General features: G+C 46.7%; 1 protein-coding gene, 2 long non-coding RNA genes and 1 pseudogene across 4 annotated transcripts; all 4 read left to right on the top strand.

The window, feature by feature from the left end:
* The first annotated feature begins 6,849 nt into the window (after nt 1-6,849).
* LOC114682026 lies at nt 6,850-10,189 on the top strand (annotated as a pseudogene).
* Nucleotides 10,190-10,197: 8 nt separating this feature from the next.
* Nucleotides 10,198-13,105, top strand: LOC114682012. 2 transcript variants are annotated; one of them, XM_037203908.1, is made up of 4 exons: nt 10,198-11,473; nt 11,812-11,983; nt 12,805-12,855; nt 13,007-13,105. In XM_037203908.1, the coding sequence occupies exons 1-2, from the start codon at nt 10,233-10,235 to the stop codon at nt 11,846-11,848; spliced, it is 1,278 nt and encodes a 425-aa protein (XP_037059803.1). In that variant the 5' UTR covers nt 10,198-10,232; the 3' UTR covers nt 11,849-11,983; nt 12,805-12,855; nt 13,007-13,105. The 2 variants fall into 2 exon arrangements, with proteins under 2 accessions (XP_037059803.1, XP_028711608.2); XM_028855775.2 differs by having other exon boundaries at nt 12,805-13,105.
* A 2,749-nt stretch (nt 13,106-15,854) lies between these two features.
* LOC114682005 lies at nt 15,855-17,152 on the top strand. Its single transcript, XR_003732975.2, has 3 exons — nt 15,855-16,021; nt 16,843-16,893; nt 17,045-17,152. It is a non-coding gene; the product is annotated as an uncharacterized LOC114682005 (long non-coding RNA).
* On the top strand, nt 17,149-17,628 carry LOC119087641. The gene is made up of 2 exons (XR_005091131.1): nt 17,149-17,238; nt 17,345-17,628. It is a non-coding gene; the product is annotated as an uncharacterized LOC119087641 (long non-coding RNA).
* Nucleotides 17,629-20,768: the final 3,140 nt, after the last annotated feature.

The raw sequence follows: 20,768 nt of genomic DNA, 5'->3' as shown, positions 1-20,768 counted from the left end.
TTGTTTTTCTTGCTCATTGCCAATATATCAACTGTCAACTCACTGGGATAGTAAGAATGATTATTTGAATGAGAGCTCAGGTGCCCATCGGGACTCATATGTTTGAATGTTTGTATTTGGTTCTAATATATTGTTTAGTAAGGAATAGGAGGTGTGGCATTGTTGGAGGAGGTTTGTCACTGAGAATGGGCATTGAAGTTTCAAAAGTGCATGCCAGGCTCAATCTCTTCTCTTCTCTTCTCTTCTCTTCTCTTCTCTTCTCTTCTCTTCTCTTCTCATCTCATCTCTTCTCATCTCTCATCTCTTCTCCTCTTCTCTCTCTCTGTCTCTCTCTGTGTCTCTGTCTCTGTTTCTCTGTGTCTCTGTTTCTCTGTCTCTGTCTGTCTCTCTGTCTCTGTCTCTGTCTCTGTCTCTCTCTCTCTCCCTCTCTCTCCCTCTTTCCCTCTCTCCCTTTCTCTTTGTCTTTTTCTTTCTGTGTCCTGCAGAACAGGATGTAAGTAAGCACTTAACTGCTGCCTTAGCACCATGCCTGCCTGCTGCCATATTCAATGCCATGGCAGTCATGGGCCAATCCTCTGAAAATGTAAGCAAGTCCCCAGTTAAATGCTTTTCTTTACAAACTGCCTTCGTCATAGCGTCTCTTCACAACAAAAGAACAATAACCAAGACACTGGGTGACTTAGCAGACCCAATCTGGTGCTGGAGTCCCAGGAAGATCTTAATGAGCTTCCAGTTTTCAGTCCACACTGGAATCCAGAAGTGGGTTCTAACACTGGCAAAGGAAGGCTCAGACTAGATGAATTTGCCAGTGAGAGTGAGGGCAAGCACACAGAAAAAGTACAAGCTTCCTTCTGCCAGCTGAAGGTGTGGGCCAGATGTAGGGTGGATCTACTGACTCATAGGATCCAGAATTTGGGACAGTCTCCACCTCAAATAATTTAACAGAGGAAAATCCCTCTCAGGTGTGCCCCACTGCCTGGGTTTCAGTTCATTCCTAATATACTCAAGGTGACAAGATTAGCCATCACAGACTCCCAATGTCAACCAGAAACCACCATCCATTTCTCCATAGTCTGCGTCTATTGAGAAGGGAATTGACTTTCTTGAGTGTGTATATGATGAGCTTTATAAGTAGATAGTTATTAAAGTGGTAGGGAGCAAGTGGAAAAGGAACCATGCTGCCTGTCCACTAATAGATGAATATCAGTGTCTACAACCCACTGAAGGACAACACTCTGGAGCCTGTTGCTGGCATGACCAACATTCCTTCTATTATTATTAAAGTGGAAAGTATCCTTCCTATGGTTTTGATGGCAGATGTCCCACAAAGAATCATGGGTTTGAACAGGAGTCACTGAATGGGGAAGGTGTGGATCTTAGGAATGGGGGCCTTGCCAGAAGTCAGTCACTGGCAACAGGGGAGAACTGGATGTAACCAGCTTCCTCAGGTCCCTACTGCCCTAGACACCTGCCGTTCCTGCTACCATGCCTTCCCTGTCCTCAAGTGCAGAAACTGAGGAAATCAGCATGATTTGTGCCCAGACATGGTTAGTTCATCTTTTGCTGCGATGTCACAAGGAGCCATTGTGAGGAATGATAGATACCTGGCCATATACAGAACGCACTAGGGCTGGTTTCTGTCCACACAGTGTGGTAGCTGTTGGTTAGTGGATCTCCACACTGGTGAGCTTCATGAGGACTCTGCACAGCTGTTGAACCTCATCAGAGTGAGTTCCCTTCTGAGGCCATGGCTTTTGTGGCGTTCCTGTTTATTTATTCATTTATTGGTTTCAGGAATGATTGTCCTTATTTTTGTTTTTCTTTATACTCTCACATTTTTATTTTTGTATTCTTTCTTGATCTATGTCATTTTCACTTTGATTTATCTTTTTCATGTTTTTAATGCATTAAAAAACATGCATTAGTTTATATTAACTGCACATCTTGAGTAAGTAATCTCACAGTGACATTTCCATACATACCCATGAATTTTGAACACATTCCTCTCATCTCACTAACTCCTGCCCACTGATTCCAAGTCTCCAGTGCTTCCCTTTTTATTTCAGGCCCTCCCACTCTATGTTTTGTGGACTCCTAGTCTAAGGACTGAGAGGCTACATTGGATGGTCTTTTTTCCCTTTTTTGTTCTTTTTTTTTTTTTTTTTTTTTTTGCGTGGGGGGGGGTGTTTTGTTTTTTTCAAGACAAGATTTCACTGTGTAGTACTGGTATCCTGGAACTTATTCTATAGACCAGATTGGCCTTAAATCCAGAAATTAGAGTGATTCTGCCTCCCTAGTGCTAGACTAAAGGCATGCATCATCACTGCCTACCTAGAAGGTGTTTAAGGAAGGGCACAGATTGTGTCTGTGCTTCAGGAAAAAGTCTCCTCCTAGGTGGTTATCTTAGGCTGGCAGGTCAAAAGTCATGGCTCCGAGCAAGGCCAGAGATGAGATTATATGGAAGAGGGCAGCTGAAAAGAATTCAAGAACAGAAAAAATGAGAGTGGATATGATAAGATAAAAAGGGAGATTATGGAATCTACTTTTAAAAAGGAACTACTTGTTTTAAATAAGATAAGTAATGAAAATTTTTTGGTCCGAGTTTATCAGATGTTACTGGACTGGACATTGTTAATATATATAATGGAGTTTTTTGTCTGGATCTGTCAAATGTTAATGGAATAGACATCATTAATGTAATTTTTGGCTGTATATATTGTATATACTTATTGGATAGTTTTTCTTGTATTAGTTATAAGCTTTTTTAATTTTAGACAAAAAGAGAGGAGATGTAGTGGTATTGTGTTCCCCAAAATATTGTGTACTTTAATAAACTTACCTGGGGTCAGAGAACAGACAAGCCACTATTTAGGCAGTGACAGCACACACCTTTAATCCTAGCATTCCAGAGACAGAAATCCCTCTGGATCTCTGTGAGTTCAAGGCCACATTGGAAATAGCCAAGCATGGTGACATACGCCTTTAATCCCAGAAAGCCAGCCTTTAATCCCAGGGAGTGGTGGTAGAAAGCAGGAAGATATATAAGGCGTGAGGACCAGAAACTAGAAGCTTTTGGCTGGTTAAGCATTTGGCTGGTTAAGCATTCAGGCTTTTGAGCAGTAATTCAGCAGAGACCCATTCCAGATGAGGACTCAGAGGCCTCCAGTCTGAGGAGACAAGACCAGATGAGGATCCGGTGAGGTGAGATAGCTGTGGCTTGTTCTGTCTCTCTGATCTACCAGCATGGACCCCAATAACTGACCTCGGGTTTGATTTTATTAATAAGAACTTTTAAGATTCATGCTACATGAGAGTCTAAAAAGAACCTGTTTTTTGAGGAAGAAAAGAACTTTCCTTGGTGGGACTTACCACACCCTGTCCCTCCACCATCTTCTGTCCTTCGATCTGATGGACGCTGTCCTTGCATGGCTCATTTTCATTTTCTAACTTAAGTGGTGTGCGATCACAGGACTAAAGCTGTGTGCTATCACGCACAGAGGATGGGGACAATCATGATTTTGAAGCAAAGGATCAGTTCTGCTGGCCTAAGAGCACAAAGAACATGTTCAGGAACAAAACTGCCCAGTGCTGGAATCGTGCCCAGCACTCCACAGACCCACCCCAAACACCTGTCCCTTTGGAAAAGGAGGGGACATTTCATTGACAAGGACAGTCTTTACCTGGTTTTCCCAAACCTGGCCTTGAACAAAACACCTTATCTTTTCTTTGTTTGTTTATCCAGACAGGGTTTCTCTGTGTGTGGTCCTGGCTGTCCTGGAATTCTCTCTATAGACCAGGCTGGCCTTGATCTCACAGAGGTCTGCCTGCCTCTGCCTCCCAAGTACTGGCATTAAAGGCATGTGCCACCACCTCCAATCTTAATCTTTTCATCTTTGGAGAGAGGTGGTGGGTAGTAGGACCTTCGCGGTCCAACACCAAAGCCCTTCAGTCTCCTTCCTGGATTTCCCAGGTGTTGATGATGAGGGAGGGCCTATCCTCTGTGACTTTCAGAAACCTAATACCTGATAGAGAACTGGCAAGTAGGACTTGAGTGCCCATTGCTGGACAGTACCCATGTCTCCCTTTCATCGTGTGATGATTTAGTCTGCTAGAATTGCTAGCCAGTGCTTAAGTGTGGAATGTGTAAACATGTGATGCCTTCAGGTGGTGTGAACGTTTTCTTGACAGAAAACATCCTTCTTGACCTCTTGTAAACTTCCATCCAGTTTCTTTGGCTCATGTCGCATAGCTGGTTCTGGGTGGGTCCTGTGAGGTCCATCTAATGTGTAAAACCAAAGACTTCTGATGGGAGGTGACAGCAGCATAGCCTCAAGAACATGGAAAAGGCTGCCCACAGCCCTCCCACCTCAGTTGTTGATGTCACACTCACTGGGTCCATGTCCTGTGTCTCACAGCAAAAGATATTTCTGAAGCAGTGGGAACCTCCATCACGTACAAAACAAAAGCAGTCCTTGCTCTTCTCTTTGCTTTTGCTTTTTGGTTTGGTGAGACAGGGTCTCCTGTAGCACAGGCTAGCCTCAAGACTACTGTGGAGCCAAAGACAACTTCAACTGCTATTTCTCCTGCCTCCACTCTCCTAGCTTTAATAATTGCCATGTGCTCACCTTTATGAGACTTGGTTGTTTCTCTGTCCGTTTATCGGCCTTGCATTGGTGCCCCGAGGCCCCAGAGGCAGCACCCCTCCAAAAAACCCCGAGAACCATACATTTCTGGTCCCACTGGTACCAGCTAAGCCACAGCCACTAAATGCAAGTTTTAACTAAGACTATTGTTCTATTTACCAATAAGAACTCAGGAATCAGATGTTGGGGAGAAAATCTGCTAGATGAGAGGCCGAGAAGCAACCAGAAGACCTTCCTTTTTAGCCAGAGACCCAAGGAGAAAAGTGTCCCTGCACTCGTCCCAAACCATAAAGACCCAAATTAAGTCCCTCCCAGCTCCTTCCTGTGCATTTCTCTATCCATATTCCTACTCCCTCCTTCCTCTCAATGGCTAATTCCTGTCAACTAGTTGCTGGCTCCACCACCTGACCCAAGGGTAATTTTATTACCAGTCTCTGAGTTTCTCAGTGCCATCAAATATCCCATAACACTTTCCTGTTTTTTCCCATTGAGCTCCTTTATAATGTACATCAGCTGCCCTGAAGGACTCTCCTTAGGCTGGACACAGCTAGTTGTATCATGCCTAATTGTGAGATGTGTGTGTGTGTGTGTGTGTGTGTGTGTGTGTGTGTGTGTGTAGTGTGTATAGTGTGTGTATAAGTGTGAATCTGTGTCTGTGTCCTGCCAAGTCTCTGTTGAAGCATCAGTCACAAAACAACAGTATTAAGATCTGGGGACTCCCAAGCACTAAAGACTTGCTTTACAGCAGAACATGTGGCCTCTAGAAAAGGGCTTGATAGACTGAGTTCATGCTTTTCCTTGACCACGTGAGAATACATACAAAGTACCAATTAGAGTTAGAAAGCATCCCTGTTACACACTCAATTTGTTTGGTATCTTGATCTTGCTTTGCCAATGTCCAGACACACAAGCAACCGATTTCTGTTGTTTATAAGGGACAAACTAAGGCATTTTGTTTGAGAGCAGAAGGCCTAGGGTGCCAGGATAGGGCTCCATCTCTTACACATGTTGTCTATAGGGTTCTGGCTGACAAGTACTTTCTTGATCATTTTGAACATATCAGGCCACTGTCTTCTGGGATCCTGGACTTTGGTGAGAAGTCTCAGGAACAATGGGGACCATGTGACAAATGAGGCAGTGGGATCGGCACCTGTCCTTAGTTCATGAGCTGGCTGTTTGGAACCTGGGGTCTATGCAGGGACACTTTGCTCAGCCTGGGAGAAGGGGACTGGACCCGCCTGGACTTAATCTACCAGTTGAGCTGAATCCCCAGGGGGAGTCTTTGTCCTGTAGGAGATGGGAATGGGGGGTGGGATGGGGGAAAGGAGGGCCAGGGGGACAGGAGGGGGGAGGACAGGTGAATCCAAGGCTGATTTGTAAAAGAAAAAAAAGGAAAATAAACTATATTGAAGTAAGTGGAAAAAAATGATGTGAACTTTCAGCCCCACAGATGTTAGTCCTAGGTCCTGGGTGCCATGGAAAACAGTATTTTCTCACAACATCCCAATGTAGTCCTATAGGACCCATCAATCTGAGTATCTATACAGCAAACCATCCTGGACTTTGGTGAGAAGTCTAGGAATAATGGGGACCTGAAACAAATGGTGTCAACTTTCTCCCAGCCCCACAGATGTTAGTCCTAGGTCCTAGGGTGCCAGGGAAAACTATTTTCTCACAACATCCCAATATAGTCAGGAGCTGTCATCCTATAGGACCCATTGATCTGAGTTAAAAATAATATAACTTGAATTTTTTGAGTGTAGACATGATGAGTTATTACAAACTTGTCACAGAAGGCTAGGGTCCAAATTAAGAGCAAAACACTCTCCACCTACTAAGGGGAGACTATAAGTCTGTAACCGAGGCAGGGCCAATGCTCTGGAGCCATTGCCATTCTTAGGACTCCTTGTTTTATTATTAAAGTGGAGGGGTCCTTGTTAAGGTTTGGGTGTCAATGCCCCACAAAGAATCGAGTGTTTGGACACTGGTCCCACCAGGTGACACCATTTGGGGAATTTTTGGACCACAGGAAATGGGCCTAGCAGGAAGAAATGGGTCACTGGGAAACACTGAGGACAGCCATTTGAGTGTAACCAGGCTCCTTAGGCCCCTACTGCCCTGCTGGCCAGACCAGTGAGCTGTGCCGAGCCCTCATTGGTCCATTTCTTGCTGTGATGTCACAATGACAGACACCTGTGCACTCACAGCTCTGGCTGAGGCTGCCTCCTGTCCTTACAGTGCAGGAGCTGCTGGTTGGTTGGAGAGGTGGTGTTCGGCACTGGTGAAAGAAAGAGTTGACTTGGACTTTCGGGAGCTGTTGGACTCCGACATTGTGAGTTACTCTCCAAGTCTGTTGACTTTATTTGGTTTCTTGTTCTCAGTGAATTTGTCTATTGGCTTGCTTTATTTTTCCACTCACTTTTTCATGTTCTTTATTATCTTCTATTTGACTTTCTATTTTATTTTATGTGGGGGGTAATTCAAGACAGGGTTTCTTTGCGTAGCTCTGGCCTTCCTGGAACTCACTTGTAAACCAGACTGGCCTTGAACTCAGAGATCTGCCTGCCTCTGCCTCCTGAGTGCTGGAAATAAAGGCATGTGCCACCACTGCCCACCAGTTTTTATTAATTTTTAGGTTATGTTTCCTGAGGTAGAATATTTTGATATATTTGTTTTATGGGTATGAGTATTTTGTCTCCATGTATGTCTGTGTGCCACATACCTGGTACCCGTGGAGGTCACAAGAGGGAGACAGATGAGCTGAAGCTCAAGTAACAGGTGGTTGTGAGCCACCATGTGGCTGTTGGGGACCTAACCGGGGTTCTGTGAAAGAACAGGAGTTGCTCTGAAACACTAAATCATCTCTCCAGCCCCTCTGTGTTTATCTTTACCTCTTCCTTTATTGTCATGTTTTTCTTTATTTATTTCTCCTATTTCAAGCCTTTTCTTGGTATGGAATATGGCACATAGAAGCGATTAAGTTATGACAATCACAGGAACACCTGTAATGCATTTTTGATCACATTAATCATGTGATTAACCTGTGCTGTTATGCTTTCTTCTCCCACTTCCCCCTCCACTTTCCTAGTAAACCCTTTTTAAGTTGACAATCTCCTCCTGCTCCCAAATCCCACAGAGGATAGAAAACAAGCGGCACATTTGCAGGACTGGCTTTTCCCAGGTAAAGCATCTGCTCCAGTCTGTCCTTGTTGAGAGCCCCACTTTCATCCTGGATGGCTTCCCATGGCTTGACTGTGGCACTCTTGCCCTTCATTCCGTTTCTATATTGTGGTGTTTGTCCTCTAAGCATGCAGAGCAATCCTTGTAAGGATCCTTGTGAGTGTGTTTTAACCATCAAGTATGGCCTTATTAATGTGTTGTGGAATTTGGTGAGAAGTATTAGTAATATTATTAATGACTATCACATCCATGTTCATCATGGAAACAGCCTTTTTTTTTTTCTTAATAGTGTCCTTTCCTGGCTTAGGCATGAATGAGTTTGGAACTGTTAGTCCTTTCTATTTTGTGCAGTTTGGAGGAGCACTGACATTTGTTCTTTAGGGGCTGGAATGAATCATCAGTAAGTGCCTGGTCCTGGGCTTTTCTGTGCAGAGTCTTTTATCAAAAATACTTTAATCTTGTTGTTTATTGTCTCTTCTCAAGTTGAATTTGTATCTAGAAATTTCTCAATTTCATCCACATTTTCCAATCAATGAGAAGGACCCCCTGGTTTTAACAAACAGATTAATTTTGGGCTGGGGTAGGTTTGAGAGATTACCCAGCAGGTAGGAGCATGGACTGTTCTTACAGAAGACCTAGGCTTGCCTCCCAGCACTCCCATGACCCACCATAACTGCCTGAAACTCCATTTCTAGGGGATTTGATGCCCTCTTCTGACCTTCTAGGTCATGGAAAAGAAATCATACAAAAAGCATCAATATTTTAAGTTATTTGTACTACCTGTGAGTGTGCGTATTGGCACCCTCAAGTGTGCATGTGTCTGTGCATGTGTCTGTGTGAGTCTGCCCACATGGGCACATGCATGCATTGTATGGATGCCCTCAGAGGCCAGAGGTGTAGGCGCACCTAGAGCTGGAGTTAAGGCAGTTGTGAGTCGTCTGACCTGGGTCCTGAGAACCACATACAGGTCTTCTGAACTCCTGAGCCATCTGCCCACCCAGGCACTCTGGATTTGGGGATGTCTGTTGTCTTATCAAGTGCTCTTGCATCTGATTTTATTAGTGCCTTCTCTCTCAGTGAGTGTTGAGTTCATGTAAGAGGATGATTATCCTTCCAAAGAAATGGCTCTTAGCTTCTGTGACCCCTTGTTTTATTCTCTGTTTCTGGTTGATTCCGACCAATCCGATCTGTGTCTTATTCTGCTATCTGCTGCTTTGGAAGGTGTTTTCTTTTCTTTCTGAGCATTGCGTCCCTATTGGGTTGTCTAAAGTAATTCTGACTTTCTTTTCCTTTTGGATGTAGGAATTTGTATTGATAAGCAGTCTGGGCCTGATTTGGACTGTTTAAAATTCCCCATTGAGGCCTTATCAACAAGGACCTGACCATGGAGCAGGCCAGGGAGGCCCACTGCTCTGCTGAGGAGGCCTTCACCAATGACTATAAGATGATGATGACCCTGGGCCAAGGACATTTTTCAGAGGTCAAATTGGCCTTTCACGTCCCCACAGTATCCTGTGTGGTTGTAAAAATTCTTAGAAACAAGAAGAAGTATGCCTCGTTTATCAACAGTGAAGTCAGCATCATGAAATCCGTTGCCCATGCCAACATTGTTAAATTGTTTCATGTGGTCGAGACCAGAGAGACCACCTACCTGGTGATGGAGCATGCATCAGAGGGAGACCTGCTGCATCATATACTGGAACAGGGGTCCTTAGAGGAGAGCGAGGCTCGAAGGTTGTTTATCCAGATATTGCATGCAGTGCAGTACTGTCACGATAACTCGATTGCTCACAGAGACATTAAGGCAGGGAACATCCTCCTGGACTGCAAGGGTAATGCCAAGCTTGCCGATTTTGGCCTTTCGGCCAAGGTCATGCCTGAGCAGAAGTTTAGGGGTTTCTGTGGCACTTTATTCTACTGTGCCCCAGAAGTGTTTGGAGAGGAGGCCTATGATGGCCTTCCCACTGATGTGTGGAGTTTAGGTGTGCTCCTCTTTCTCATGGTCACCGGGCACTTTCCCTTCAGAGCTAGGTCTGTTGAGCGGGTGAAAGAGCACATCCTTGCTGCAAACTTCAAGGTGCCTCCACATGTTTCCATGGACATTTACAATGTCATCGTCAAACTGCTGATCATCAACCCTAGCCGGAGGCCCACCATAGGCCAAATCATGAGGTTCCCCATAGTCAGGAGCAGTGAGGCTCGGTCACCACCTACTTCCACCCTGGCTCTCCCAGGCACCCCGAGCCCTAGCATTGTCAGAGCCATGACAGTCATGGGGTATAAATCTGAAGAAATTGTTGAGTCTCTGAGAGACCAGAAATACAACCAGGTGATGGCCACTTACCTAATTCTACAGCACCAGTCACCTGGGGAGACTGCTACCATCACCAAAAGAAACCCGTGAGAGCCATGCGGTCAGGCCTTGACCTCAACCTGGCAGATCTTCACACTTTCCCTGTGTCCTTATGGAGAGCTACCGAGCCTGCTCCCCCCACCTTCACCTTGCCATCTAAGACCAAGGAGAGAGAGGAGAAGAATGCCAGGCAGGGTGGCACAAGGCAGAGCATGCCTGCCGCCCTGTGCTGCCAGCCAAAGAGGATGCGCCATCCCTATCTAACCCACCTGTTCTATTCTGCGACTGATTCCTTCACAAGCAGCAGCCTGGAAAGCACTGAGTATTTCACACATTCGGAGTTCTGGTCATTCGGTTGTCACTTGGCCAGTGTCCAGCCACCTCTCTTTCTGGACACCACCTCTCCTAGGCCACACCAGAGTGAGACTCCAGGTGACACAGACAACAACTTGTCCTCCTGCAGTCCACAGGAGGAACTCTGGAGCTCCCAGGAGGCACCTCAGTATTTCACCCCCACAGGCTCCTCCCCTTGGGATACATTGCAGGAAGAGACTATGACCCAGGATGAGGCCATAACTCATGAACTGACCATGACAGAGGATGAGCCTATGACCCATGAAGGGACCATGAACCAGGATGAGGTCATCACCCATGATGCAACATTAATTCAGGATGAGGTTATCACCCAGGATACCACCTTGTCCCAGGAAGGGACCATGAGCCAGGATGAGGCCATCACCCATGATGCAACGTTGACCAAGGATGAGGTCATCACCCAGCAAACCACCTTGACCCAAGATGAGGTCATCACTCAGCAAACCACCTTGACCCAACAAAGGACCATGACCAAGGAAGGGAAGATGACCCAGAATGAGGCCATAACTCATGATGCAACCATGATCCAGGAAAAGACCATGAACCATGATGGGACCATGGTAAAGAATGAAACCATATCACAGGAAGCGACCATCATGCAAGTAGAGGCCATCATTCAGGATGAAACCATCTCCCCAGAAGCCACCATGACCCAGGTTGAGAACCTCATTCAGGAAGAGGCTATCACTCTGGATGTGTCCATGACCCAGGAAGTGGCCATCACCCATGGGCAGCCCCAGGATGCAGGCCCAGCTTCATCCCGAACCCGGAGGCGTCACAGCTGTAACGGGGTCAAGAAAACAATTATGAACTGCTTCAGAAACCTCTGTTGCTGCTGCCTGCCACCTGCAGAGAGAGGCCAAGCCTCCCGCAAGAACCTGGCTCCAAAGGGAAGGGATCATGGAGTCACCCCCAGAACCAGGTGGGTGCACTTACCTCATTTTATTTGTGCTTCTCCTCCTGTCCATTGTGGTAAAGATGCAAGTGCCAACTTGTGGCACACTTGTGAACTTATCAAACTGTCACTTCAGAGAGAACAATCCCAGAAAATCCCTCAAGTGTGACCTCAGAATTTTTGAGCTACACGTGGACACAAAGATGCTGATAGGAGCAGGGAGAGCAGGAGGTGGGGCAAGGCCAAAGGAGGCAAAAATCCCATGGAGGACCAGTGGGAGCTTAGGCACTGCAGGGCCAGCCCAGGAAGTCCTGTGTGTTCCAAAGCCACTAAGAGTCTCATTCCTGTGTCTTTCTATTTTGAAGTCCTGAAGAGGTCAAGCCCCAGCTCCATGGCTTGTGAGCCACGGGTTGGGGACCGGTCTGGCTGAGAATCGGACAGCCCCACAGGGAGCCAGGCCGGATGTCCAGGAGGCAGTGTGGACACAGGCCCCTCCTACAGAGGAAGAGCTGTCCACCCCAGCACAGATCTCTCCAGGTAAAATTCCAGGCAAGAAGGACAGGCTTTTCACAGGGTCTTGCTGAGTGGAGAGGGCTGAGGTGCAAAGGGGCCCTAAGCTGTCTCGTGGAACAATAGCCCCTTGCCCTCTTCCCCTGCCTGGCTAAGCATCAGAGATTGCCCTCTGGGTAGTGACTCTCCTTTGCTCCCTGTTTCTGGGCAGAGAACAGGGTGTTCTCCATGAGTGAGACTCCTCTCCCCAGGGTGAGTATTTCTAGTCAGCTTGTCCTACCTGACCCAAGATGGGATCCCAGGTTCAGAATGTGGCCAGCAAGCAGCCCTGCAGAGCTCCAATAGAAGGTAGCTGTGGTGATTGTGTTCCCCAAAATGTTGTGCACCCTAATAAACAGATCTGGGTCAGAGAACAGAATAGCCCCAAGACATAGGGACCTGAAAATGGGGGCACACACGCCTTTAGTCCTATAACATGGATAGCAGAGTTTCATCTGTATCTCTGTGAGTTTAAAGCCACACCAATAACAGCAAGGCATGGCGACTCATGCCTTGAATCCCAGAAAGTGAGCCTATAATCCCAGGAAGTGATGTCAGAAAGCAGAAAGGTATATAAGGCATGAGGACCAGGAACTAGGCAGGTTAAGCTTTTAGGCTTTTCAGCAACAGTTCAGCAGAGATCTATTTGGATGAGAACTCAGAGGCTTCCAGTCGCAGGAAACAGGATCAGCTGAGGAACTGAAAGGAGAGGTAGCTGTGGCTTGTTGTGCTTCTCTGATCTTCCAGCATTCACCCCAATACCTGGCTCTGGGTTTGTTTTTATTAATAAGACTCTTTTTATGCTACAGGTAGCATCCTGCCAACCTTTTGCAAGAACCCCGAAAAGTCATCACAGCAAGGTACACTGCTTGAGTCCTCACACCCAACTCAGAGCAAAGCTTGGGACAATCTCTACTGAGGAGTGAATCCAGGGTCGGCTGAGCCTTCTCTCTCCACCAATTCTGCCCTCTAGTTACTCACCTGCTGCCTCTCCATGCTTGCTCCTTCAAGGCAACCGTTCCCATGGGGAACTGGATTTCACACTCACCACCACATACCACACCATGAGGCAGTGATAGGTGTCATGATATGGATGGAACCAGAAACCCTTATGAGGGGCAGCAACCTGCTGTGGGCCCTGCCTCTTGCCAGCCTAAGTCTGCACTCAGAGGGCCATATTCCTAAAATGGCTTGTTCTTATACAGGTAAGCAGGTTTTTGAACATCCTTTGGGCGAGTTTTCTGGAAGCCTCCCCTGTCCATCCCACAGTCACATTGGTAAGGTCTCATTTTGTGTGTTCTTTCTCCTTAGACAGTGCCAACATGCCACAGCACGAGGCATGGAAGAGTCTGTGTGATTGATGTGGTTGGTACATCGATCTATGTATATCCTTAATGTGACAGGAAACAATGGTCCTGGTTTGATAATCATGCTATGCTGGCTTCTGTGTCCAACAGCGAGTCCTGATAGTGTTCCAGCACTAGGAGAACACATCTGTCACATCTCTTCTGTCCTCTGAGCACCACTAAGGTCCAGGGACAGACATTTTAATGTGCTCAATCTGAAAAGAAGAGAGAACCTTATTCCACTCTGGGGTGAGAAGAGTACCCCAGAACCCCATGCTTCCCAACCCATTGACAGCACTTGGGAAATTACATTCCACCGGATCCTTTGCTGGCCTAACCCAATGGATCTCCTCAGAAAAAAACTGAGGAGGACTTCACAGGCGACTCTGTCCAGTCTGGGAGGGAGATCTGGCCTCTCACATTGTGAACCTTCCAAGACAACTGTATTGTTCAACTGCCCCCATCCCCAGGAATATAAAGTCACTGGTGAGTATCTCTCTCTGTCTCTGTCTCTGTCTCTATGTCTCTCCTTCTCACTCTCTGCCTCTCTTCTACAAGAATAACTTCCAGGCAGGTCAGCTGTTCAGTCTTAAACTGTACTCCCAGAGTATCACCAAACAATGAAGATTGTTATAAAGAGCAAACCCAAATGAAAACATAAAATAAAAATTGCAATTGTTTGAAATAGATACATGATATTAATCCTGACCAACTAAAAAATAACACACATAAAACCTTGAATGACCCACCCTAATAATAACAGTCTCACAGACGCATGCTAAGCAAGCACATTCCACCTACAACCAAAGATGGAAATTGGCCCTCATTCCCTGACAGGTGTATTAAGGTGCCACATGCACAAGTCCATTTTCTTTTCTGACATTTGCTTCTGTCTACTTTGCTACAAACTGTTTTCATCTGCTGTTTCGTTTCTTTGTCTGTCTGTCTCTCTGTTTTTTTGTTTGTTTGTTTGTTTGTGTTTAGAGACAGGGTTTTTCAGTGTAGCTTTGGTACCTGTCCTGGATCTCATTCTGTAATCCAGACTTACTTTAACTCACAGAGATCTTCCTGGCTCTACCTTCCAAATCCCAGGATTAAAGGCAGGGACCACCAGCGCCCAGCTCCTCTGCTGGTTTATGTGTTTATACAGAGTATTGCCCTGCAACTCGGGCTGGACTGAATTCAGTAGAGAGTCCAGACTGGCTTTAAATTCTGAGGGTCCTGCTGCCTCAGTGTCTCTTAGGTGCACTGGAACACTGTTAGCATTTGTGGTTTAGTCAAAGTCTCCTATATCCCAGGCAGGCCACTCTGTAGCCAAAGATGACCTTGAGCAGGATCCTCATCATCTTGTCTCTAACTTCCCAAGGCACAAATTCCAGTTTTAGCCACTGTGCCCTGTTAAGTATGAAAAGCTCAAGGCCAGTATAGGCAGGAGTGAGTTGCAGGCTGAGTGGAATCCCGTCTCAAAAAGAATATGGAAATTCTGCACATTTTGAACTATCAGATCTGGACAACGTCTGGGGAGAGGGGGAATGGCTAAAATCCCACAGAGAAAGGAAGGAGTGTGTGAAAACTGGATGTGGCCGTGTCCTTATGTCATCTGAGGCCTGTAGCTGAAGAGAGGCAAGTGTGGGAGCTTGCTGGCCTGAGGTCAGTGAGACACACTGTCTCGAATGGAGGTGAAATCCTGTGGTGGTGGAGCACCCATTAATCCCAGGACTGGGAGGCAGAGGCAGGCATATCTCTGTGAGTTCAAGGACAGCTGGTCTAGAGAGTGAGCTCCAGGACAGCCAGGTAAACTTGGAGAAACCCTGTGGCAAAAAACAAAAAACCAAAGAACTAAGGTACAAAAGCATTGGATGAATATTCCTGGTTTACATATGTGCACAAAGGGTTAGAACTGACAGACAGACAGGAACACACACACACATACACACACACACACACACACACACACACACACACACACACACACACACCTGTGGTCACACATGCACCTTGCACAAACACTCACACTCTTTGTGCAGAGTTCTCCACCCTGTCCTTACCCATACCCCTCACTACTGTCTATTCCTTGTAGTCATGCCTTTTCTTTTCTTTGCCAAAGCACATGACTCTTAAACCCCACAGTGGCATAACTATCAGTCCCCTCTAATGAGGAATCCTCTCATTTTTTACTCTCCTCTTGTTTTGACTTGGGTTTTCTGTCTGTAGTTCAGGCTGCCATGTGTTTGAGGGGTTTTGATATTTAAATTATCTATGTAGGGGTGGATGACCTTGAACTTTTAATCCTTCTGCTTCCACCTACCAAATATAGGGACTACAGGAATTCCCCACCAAGCCTGGTTTATTTGGTCCTGGAGAACAAACCAAGGGCCCCCTACATGCTAGGCAAGAGCTGTCCCAACCGAGTCACACCTGTAGCTTAGACATGCAGGGCCAGCACAGTAAGTCCTGTGTGTTCCAAAGCCCCTAAGAGTCTCCTTCCTGTGTCTTTCTGCTTTGAAGTGCTGAAGAGGTCAAGCCCCAGCTACATGGCTTGTGAGCCACGGGTTGGGGACAAGTCTGGCTGAGAATCGGACAGCCCCACAGGGATCCAGGCCAGATGACCAGGAGGCAGAATGGACATAGGTCCCTCCTGTAGAGGAAGAGCTGTCCACCCCAGCACAGATCTCTCCAGGTAAAATCCCAGGCAGGAAGGACAGGCTTTTCACAGGGTCTTGCTGAATGGAGAGGGCTGAGGTGCAAAGGGTCCCTAAGCTGTCTCATGGAACAATAGCCCCTTGCCCTCTTCTCCTACCTGGCTAAGCATCAGAGATTGCCCTCTGGGTAGTGACTCTCCTTTGCTCCCTGTTTCTGGGCAGAGAACAGGGTGTTCTCCATGAGTGAGACTCCTCTCCCCAGGGTGAGTATTTCTAGTCAGCTTGTCCTACCTGACCCAAGATGGGATCCCAGGTTCAGAATGTGGCCAGCAAGCAGCCCTGCAGAGCTCCAATAGAAGGTAGCTGTGGTGATTGTGTTCCCCAAAATGTTGTGCACCCTAATAAACAGATCTGGGTCAGAGAACAGAATAGCCCCAAGACATAGGGGCCAGAAAATGGGGGCACACATGCCTTTAGTCCTATAACGTGGAGAGCAGAGATTCATCTGGATCTCTGTGAGTTTAAAGCCACACCAATAACAGCAAGGCATGGCGACTCATGCCTTGAATCCCAGAAAGTGAGCCTATAATCCCAGGAAGTGATGTCAGAAAGCAGAAAGGTATATAAGGCATGAGGACCAGGAACTAGGCAGGTTAAGCTTTTAGGCTTTTCAGCAACAGTTCAGCAGAGATGTATTTGGATGAGAACTCAGAGGCTTCCAGTCTGAGGAAACGGGATCAGCTGAGGAACTGGCAAGGAGAGGTAGCTGTGGCTTGTTGTGCTTCTCTGATCTTCCAGCATTCACCCCAATACCTGGCTCTGGTTTGTTTTTATTAATAAGACTCTTTTTATGCTACAGGTAGCATCCTGCCAACCTTTTGCAAGAACCCCGAAAAGTCATCACAGCAAGGTACACTGCTTGAGTCCTCACACCCAACTCAGAGCAAAGCTTGGGACAATCTCTACTGAGGAGTGAATCCAGGGTCGGCTGAGCCTTCTCTCTCCACCAATTCTGCCCTCTAGTTACTCACCTGCTGCCTCTCCATGCTTGCTCCTTCAAGGCAACCGTTCCCATTGGGAACTGGATTTCACACTCACCACCACATACCACACCATGAGGCAGTGATAGGTGTCATGATATGGATGGAACCAGAAACCTTATGAGGGGGCAGCAACCTGCTGTGGGCCCTGCCTCTTGCCAGCCTAAGTCTGCACTCAGAGGGCCATATTCCTAAAATGGCTTGTTCTTATACAGGTAAGCAGGTTTTTGAACATCCTTTGGGCAAGTTTTCTGGAAGCCTCCCCTGTCCATCCCACAGTCACATTGGTAAGGTCTCATTTTGTGTGTTCTTTCTCCTTAGACAGTGCCAACATGCCACAGCACGAGGCATGGAAGAGTCTGTGTGATTGATGTGGTTGGTACATCGATCTATGTATATCCTTAATGTGACAGGAAACAATGGTCCTGGTTTGATAATCATGCTATGCTGGCTTCTGTGTCCAACAGCGAGTCCTGATAGTGTTCCAGCACTAGGAGAACACATCTGTCACATCTCTTCTGTCCTCTGAGCACCACTAAGGTCCAGGGACAGACATTTTAATGTGCTCAATCTGAAAAGAAGAGAGAACCTTATTCCACTCTGGGGTGAGAAGAGTACCCCAGAACCCCATGCTTCCCAACCCATTGACAGCACTTGGGAAATTACATTCCACCGGATCCTTTGCTGGCCTAACCCAATGGATCTCCTCAGAAAAAAACTGAGGAGGACTTCACAGGCGACTCTGTCCAGTCTGGGAGGGAGATCTGGCCTCTCACATTGTGAACCTTCCAAGACAACTGTATTGTTCAACTGCCCCCATCCCCAGGAATATAAAGTCACTGGTGAGTATCTCTCTCTGTCTCTGTCTCTGTCTCTAAGTCTCTCCTTCTCACTCTCTGCCTCTCTTCTACAAGAATAACTTCCAGGCAGGTCAGCTGTTCAGTCTTAAACTGTACTCCCAGAGTATCACCAAACAATGAAGATTGTTATAAAGAGCAAACCCAAATGAAAACATAAAATAAAAATTGCAATTGTTTGAAATAGATACATGATATTAATCCTGACCAACTAAAAAATAACACACATAAAACCTTGAATGACCCACCCTAATAATAACAGTCTCACAGACGCATGTTAGCAAGCACATTTCACCTACAACCAAAGATGGAAATTGGCTTTCATTCCCTGACAGGTGTATTAAGGTGCCACATGCACAAGTCCATTTTCTTTTCTGACATTTGCTTCTGTCTACTTTGCTACAAACTGTTTTCATCTGCTGTTTCGTTTCTTTGTCTGTCTGTCTCTCTGTTTTTTTGTTTGTTTGTTTGTTTGTGTTTAGAGACAGGGTTTTTCAGTGTAGCTTTGGTACCTGTCCTGGATCTCATTCTGTAATCCAGACTTACTTGAATTCACAGAGATCTGCCTGGCTCTACCTTCCAAATCCCAGGATTAAAGGCATGGACCACCACCGCCCAGCTCCTCTGCTGGTTTATGTGTTATACAGAGTATTGCCCTGCAACTCAGGCTGGACTGAATTCGGTAGAGAGTCCAGACTGGCTTTAAATTCCTGAGGGTCCTGCTGCCTCAGTGTCTCTTAGGTGCACTGGAACACTGTTAGCATTTGTGGTTTAGTCAAAGTCTCATACATCCCAGGCAGGCCACTCTGTAGCCAAAGATGACCTTGAGCAGGATCCTCATCATCTTGTCTCTAACTTCCCAAGGCACAAATTCCAGTTTTAACCACTGTGCCCTGTTAAGTATGAAAAGCTCAAGGCCAGTATAGGCAAGAGTGAGTTGCAGGCTGAGTGGAATCCCGTCTCAAAAAGAATATGGAAATTCTGAACATTTTGAACTATCAGATCTGGACACGGTCTGGGGAGATGGGGGAATGGCTAAAATCCCACAGAGAAAGGAAGGACTGTGTGAAAACTGGATGTGGCCGTGTCCTTATGTCATCTGAGGCCTGGGGCTGAAGAGAGGCAAGTGTGGGAGCTTGCTGGCCTGAGGTCAGTGAGACACACTGTCTCGAATGGAGGTGAAATCCTGTGGTGGTGGAGCACCCATTAATCCCAGGACTGGGAGGCAGAGGCAGGCATATCTCTGTGAGTTCAAGGAGAGCTGGTCTAGAGAGCGAGCTCCAGGACAGCCAGGTAAACTTGGAGAAACCCTGTGGCAAAAAACAAAAAACCAAAGAACTAAGGTGCAAAAGCATTGGATGAATATTCCTGGTCTACATGTGTGCACAAAGGGTTAGAACAGACAGACAGACAGGAACACACACACACACACACACACACACACACACACACACACACACATACACACACCTGTGGTCACACATGCACCTTGCACAAACACTCACACTCTTTGTGCAGAGTTCTCCACCCTGTCCTTACCCATACCCCTCACTACTGTCTATTCCTTGTAGTCATGGCCTTTTCTTTTCTTTGCCAAAGCACATGACTCTTAAACCCCACAGTGGCATAACTATCAGTCCCCTCTAATGAGGAATCCTCTCATTTTTTACTCTCCTCTTGTTTTGACTTGGGTTTTCTGTCTGTAGTTCAGGCTGCCAGTGTGTTTGAGGGGTTTTGCTATTTAAATTATCTATGTAGTGGTGGATGACCTTGAACTTTTAATCCTTCTGCTTCCACCTACCAAATATAGGGACTACAGGAATTCCCCACCAAGCCTGGTTTATTTGGTCCTGGAGAACAAACCAAGGGCCCCCTACATGCTAGGCAAGAGCTGTCCCAACCGAGTCACACCGTTAGCTTAGACATGCAGGGCCAGCACAGTAAGTCCTGTGTGTTCCAAAGCCACTAAGAGTGTCCTTCCTGTGTCTTTCTGCTTTGAAGGGCTGAAGAGGTCAAGCTCCAGCTACATGGCTTGTGAGCCACGGGTTGGGGACCGGTCTGGCTGAGAATCGGACAGCCCCACAGGGAGCCAGGACAGATGTCCAGGAGGCAGAATGGACATAGGTCCCTCCTGTAGAGGAAGAGCTGTCCACCCCAGCACAGATCTCTCCAGGTAAAATCCCAGGCAAGAAGGACAGGCTTTCCACAGGGTCTTGCTCAGACAGGAGGGCTGAGGTGCAAAGGGGCCCTAAGCTGTCTCTTGGAACAATAGTCCCTTGCTCTCTTCCCCTGCCTGGCTAAACATCAGAGATTGCCCTCTGGGTAGTGACTCTCCTTTGCTCCCTGTTTCTGGGCAGAGAACAGGGTCTTCGCCATGACGTGAGACTTCTCTCCCCAGGGAGAGTATTTCTAGTCAGCCTGTCCTCCCTGCCACAAGATGGGTTCCCAGGTTCAGATTGTGGACATTAAGCAGCCCTGTAGGGCTCCAATAGAGGGTAGCTGTGGTGATTTTGTTCCCCAAAATGTTGTGTACCCTAATAAACTGATCTGGGTCAGAGAACAGAATAGCCCCAAGACATAGAGGCCAGAAAATGGGGGCACACATGCCTTTAGTCCTATAACGTGGAGAGCAGAGATTCATCTGGATCTCTGTGAGTTTAAAGCCACACCAATAACAGCAAGGCATGGCGACTCATGCCTTGAATCCCAGAAAGTGAGCCTATAATCCCAGGAAGTGATGTCAGAAAGCAGAAAGGTATATAAGGCATGAGGACCAGGAACTAGGCAGGTTAAGCTTTTAGGCTTTTCAGCAACAGTTCAGCAGAGATGTATTTGGATGAGAACTCAGAGGCTTCCAGTCTGAGGAAACGGGATCAGCTGAGGAACTG

This window comes from Peromyscus leucopus, chromosome 3 (assembly GCF_004664715.2).
Source record: "Peromyscus leucopus breed LL Stock chromosome 3, UCI_PerLeu_2.1, whole genome shotgun sequence".
In the NCBI taxonomy this organism is placed as follows: Eukaryota; Metazoa; Chordata; class Mammalia; order Rodentia; family Cricetidae; genus Peromyscus; species Peromyscus leucopus.
Note: the sequence above shows the minus strand (reverse complement) of the source record. Positions and strands in the feature narration are given on the sequence as shown.

Bases quoted from the DNA above. Each gene is read 5' to 3' on its own strand.
- LOC114682012 (XM_037203908.1), top strand. From the start codon at position 10,233: ATGCGGTCAGGCCTTGACCTCAACCTGGCAGATCTTCACACTTTCCCT. The intron at 11,474-11,811 runs GTGGGTGCACTT...TCTATTTTGAAG, and splicing joins GGAGTCACCCCCAGAACCAG to TCCTGAAGAGGTCAAGCCCC.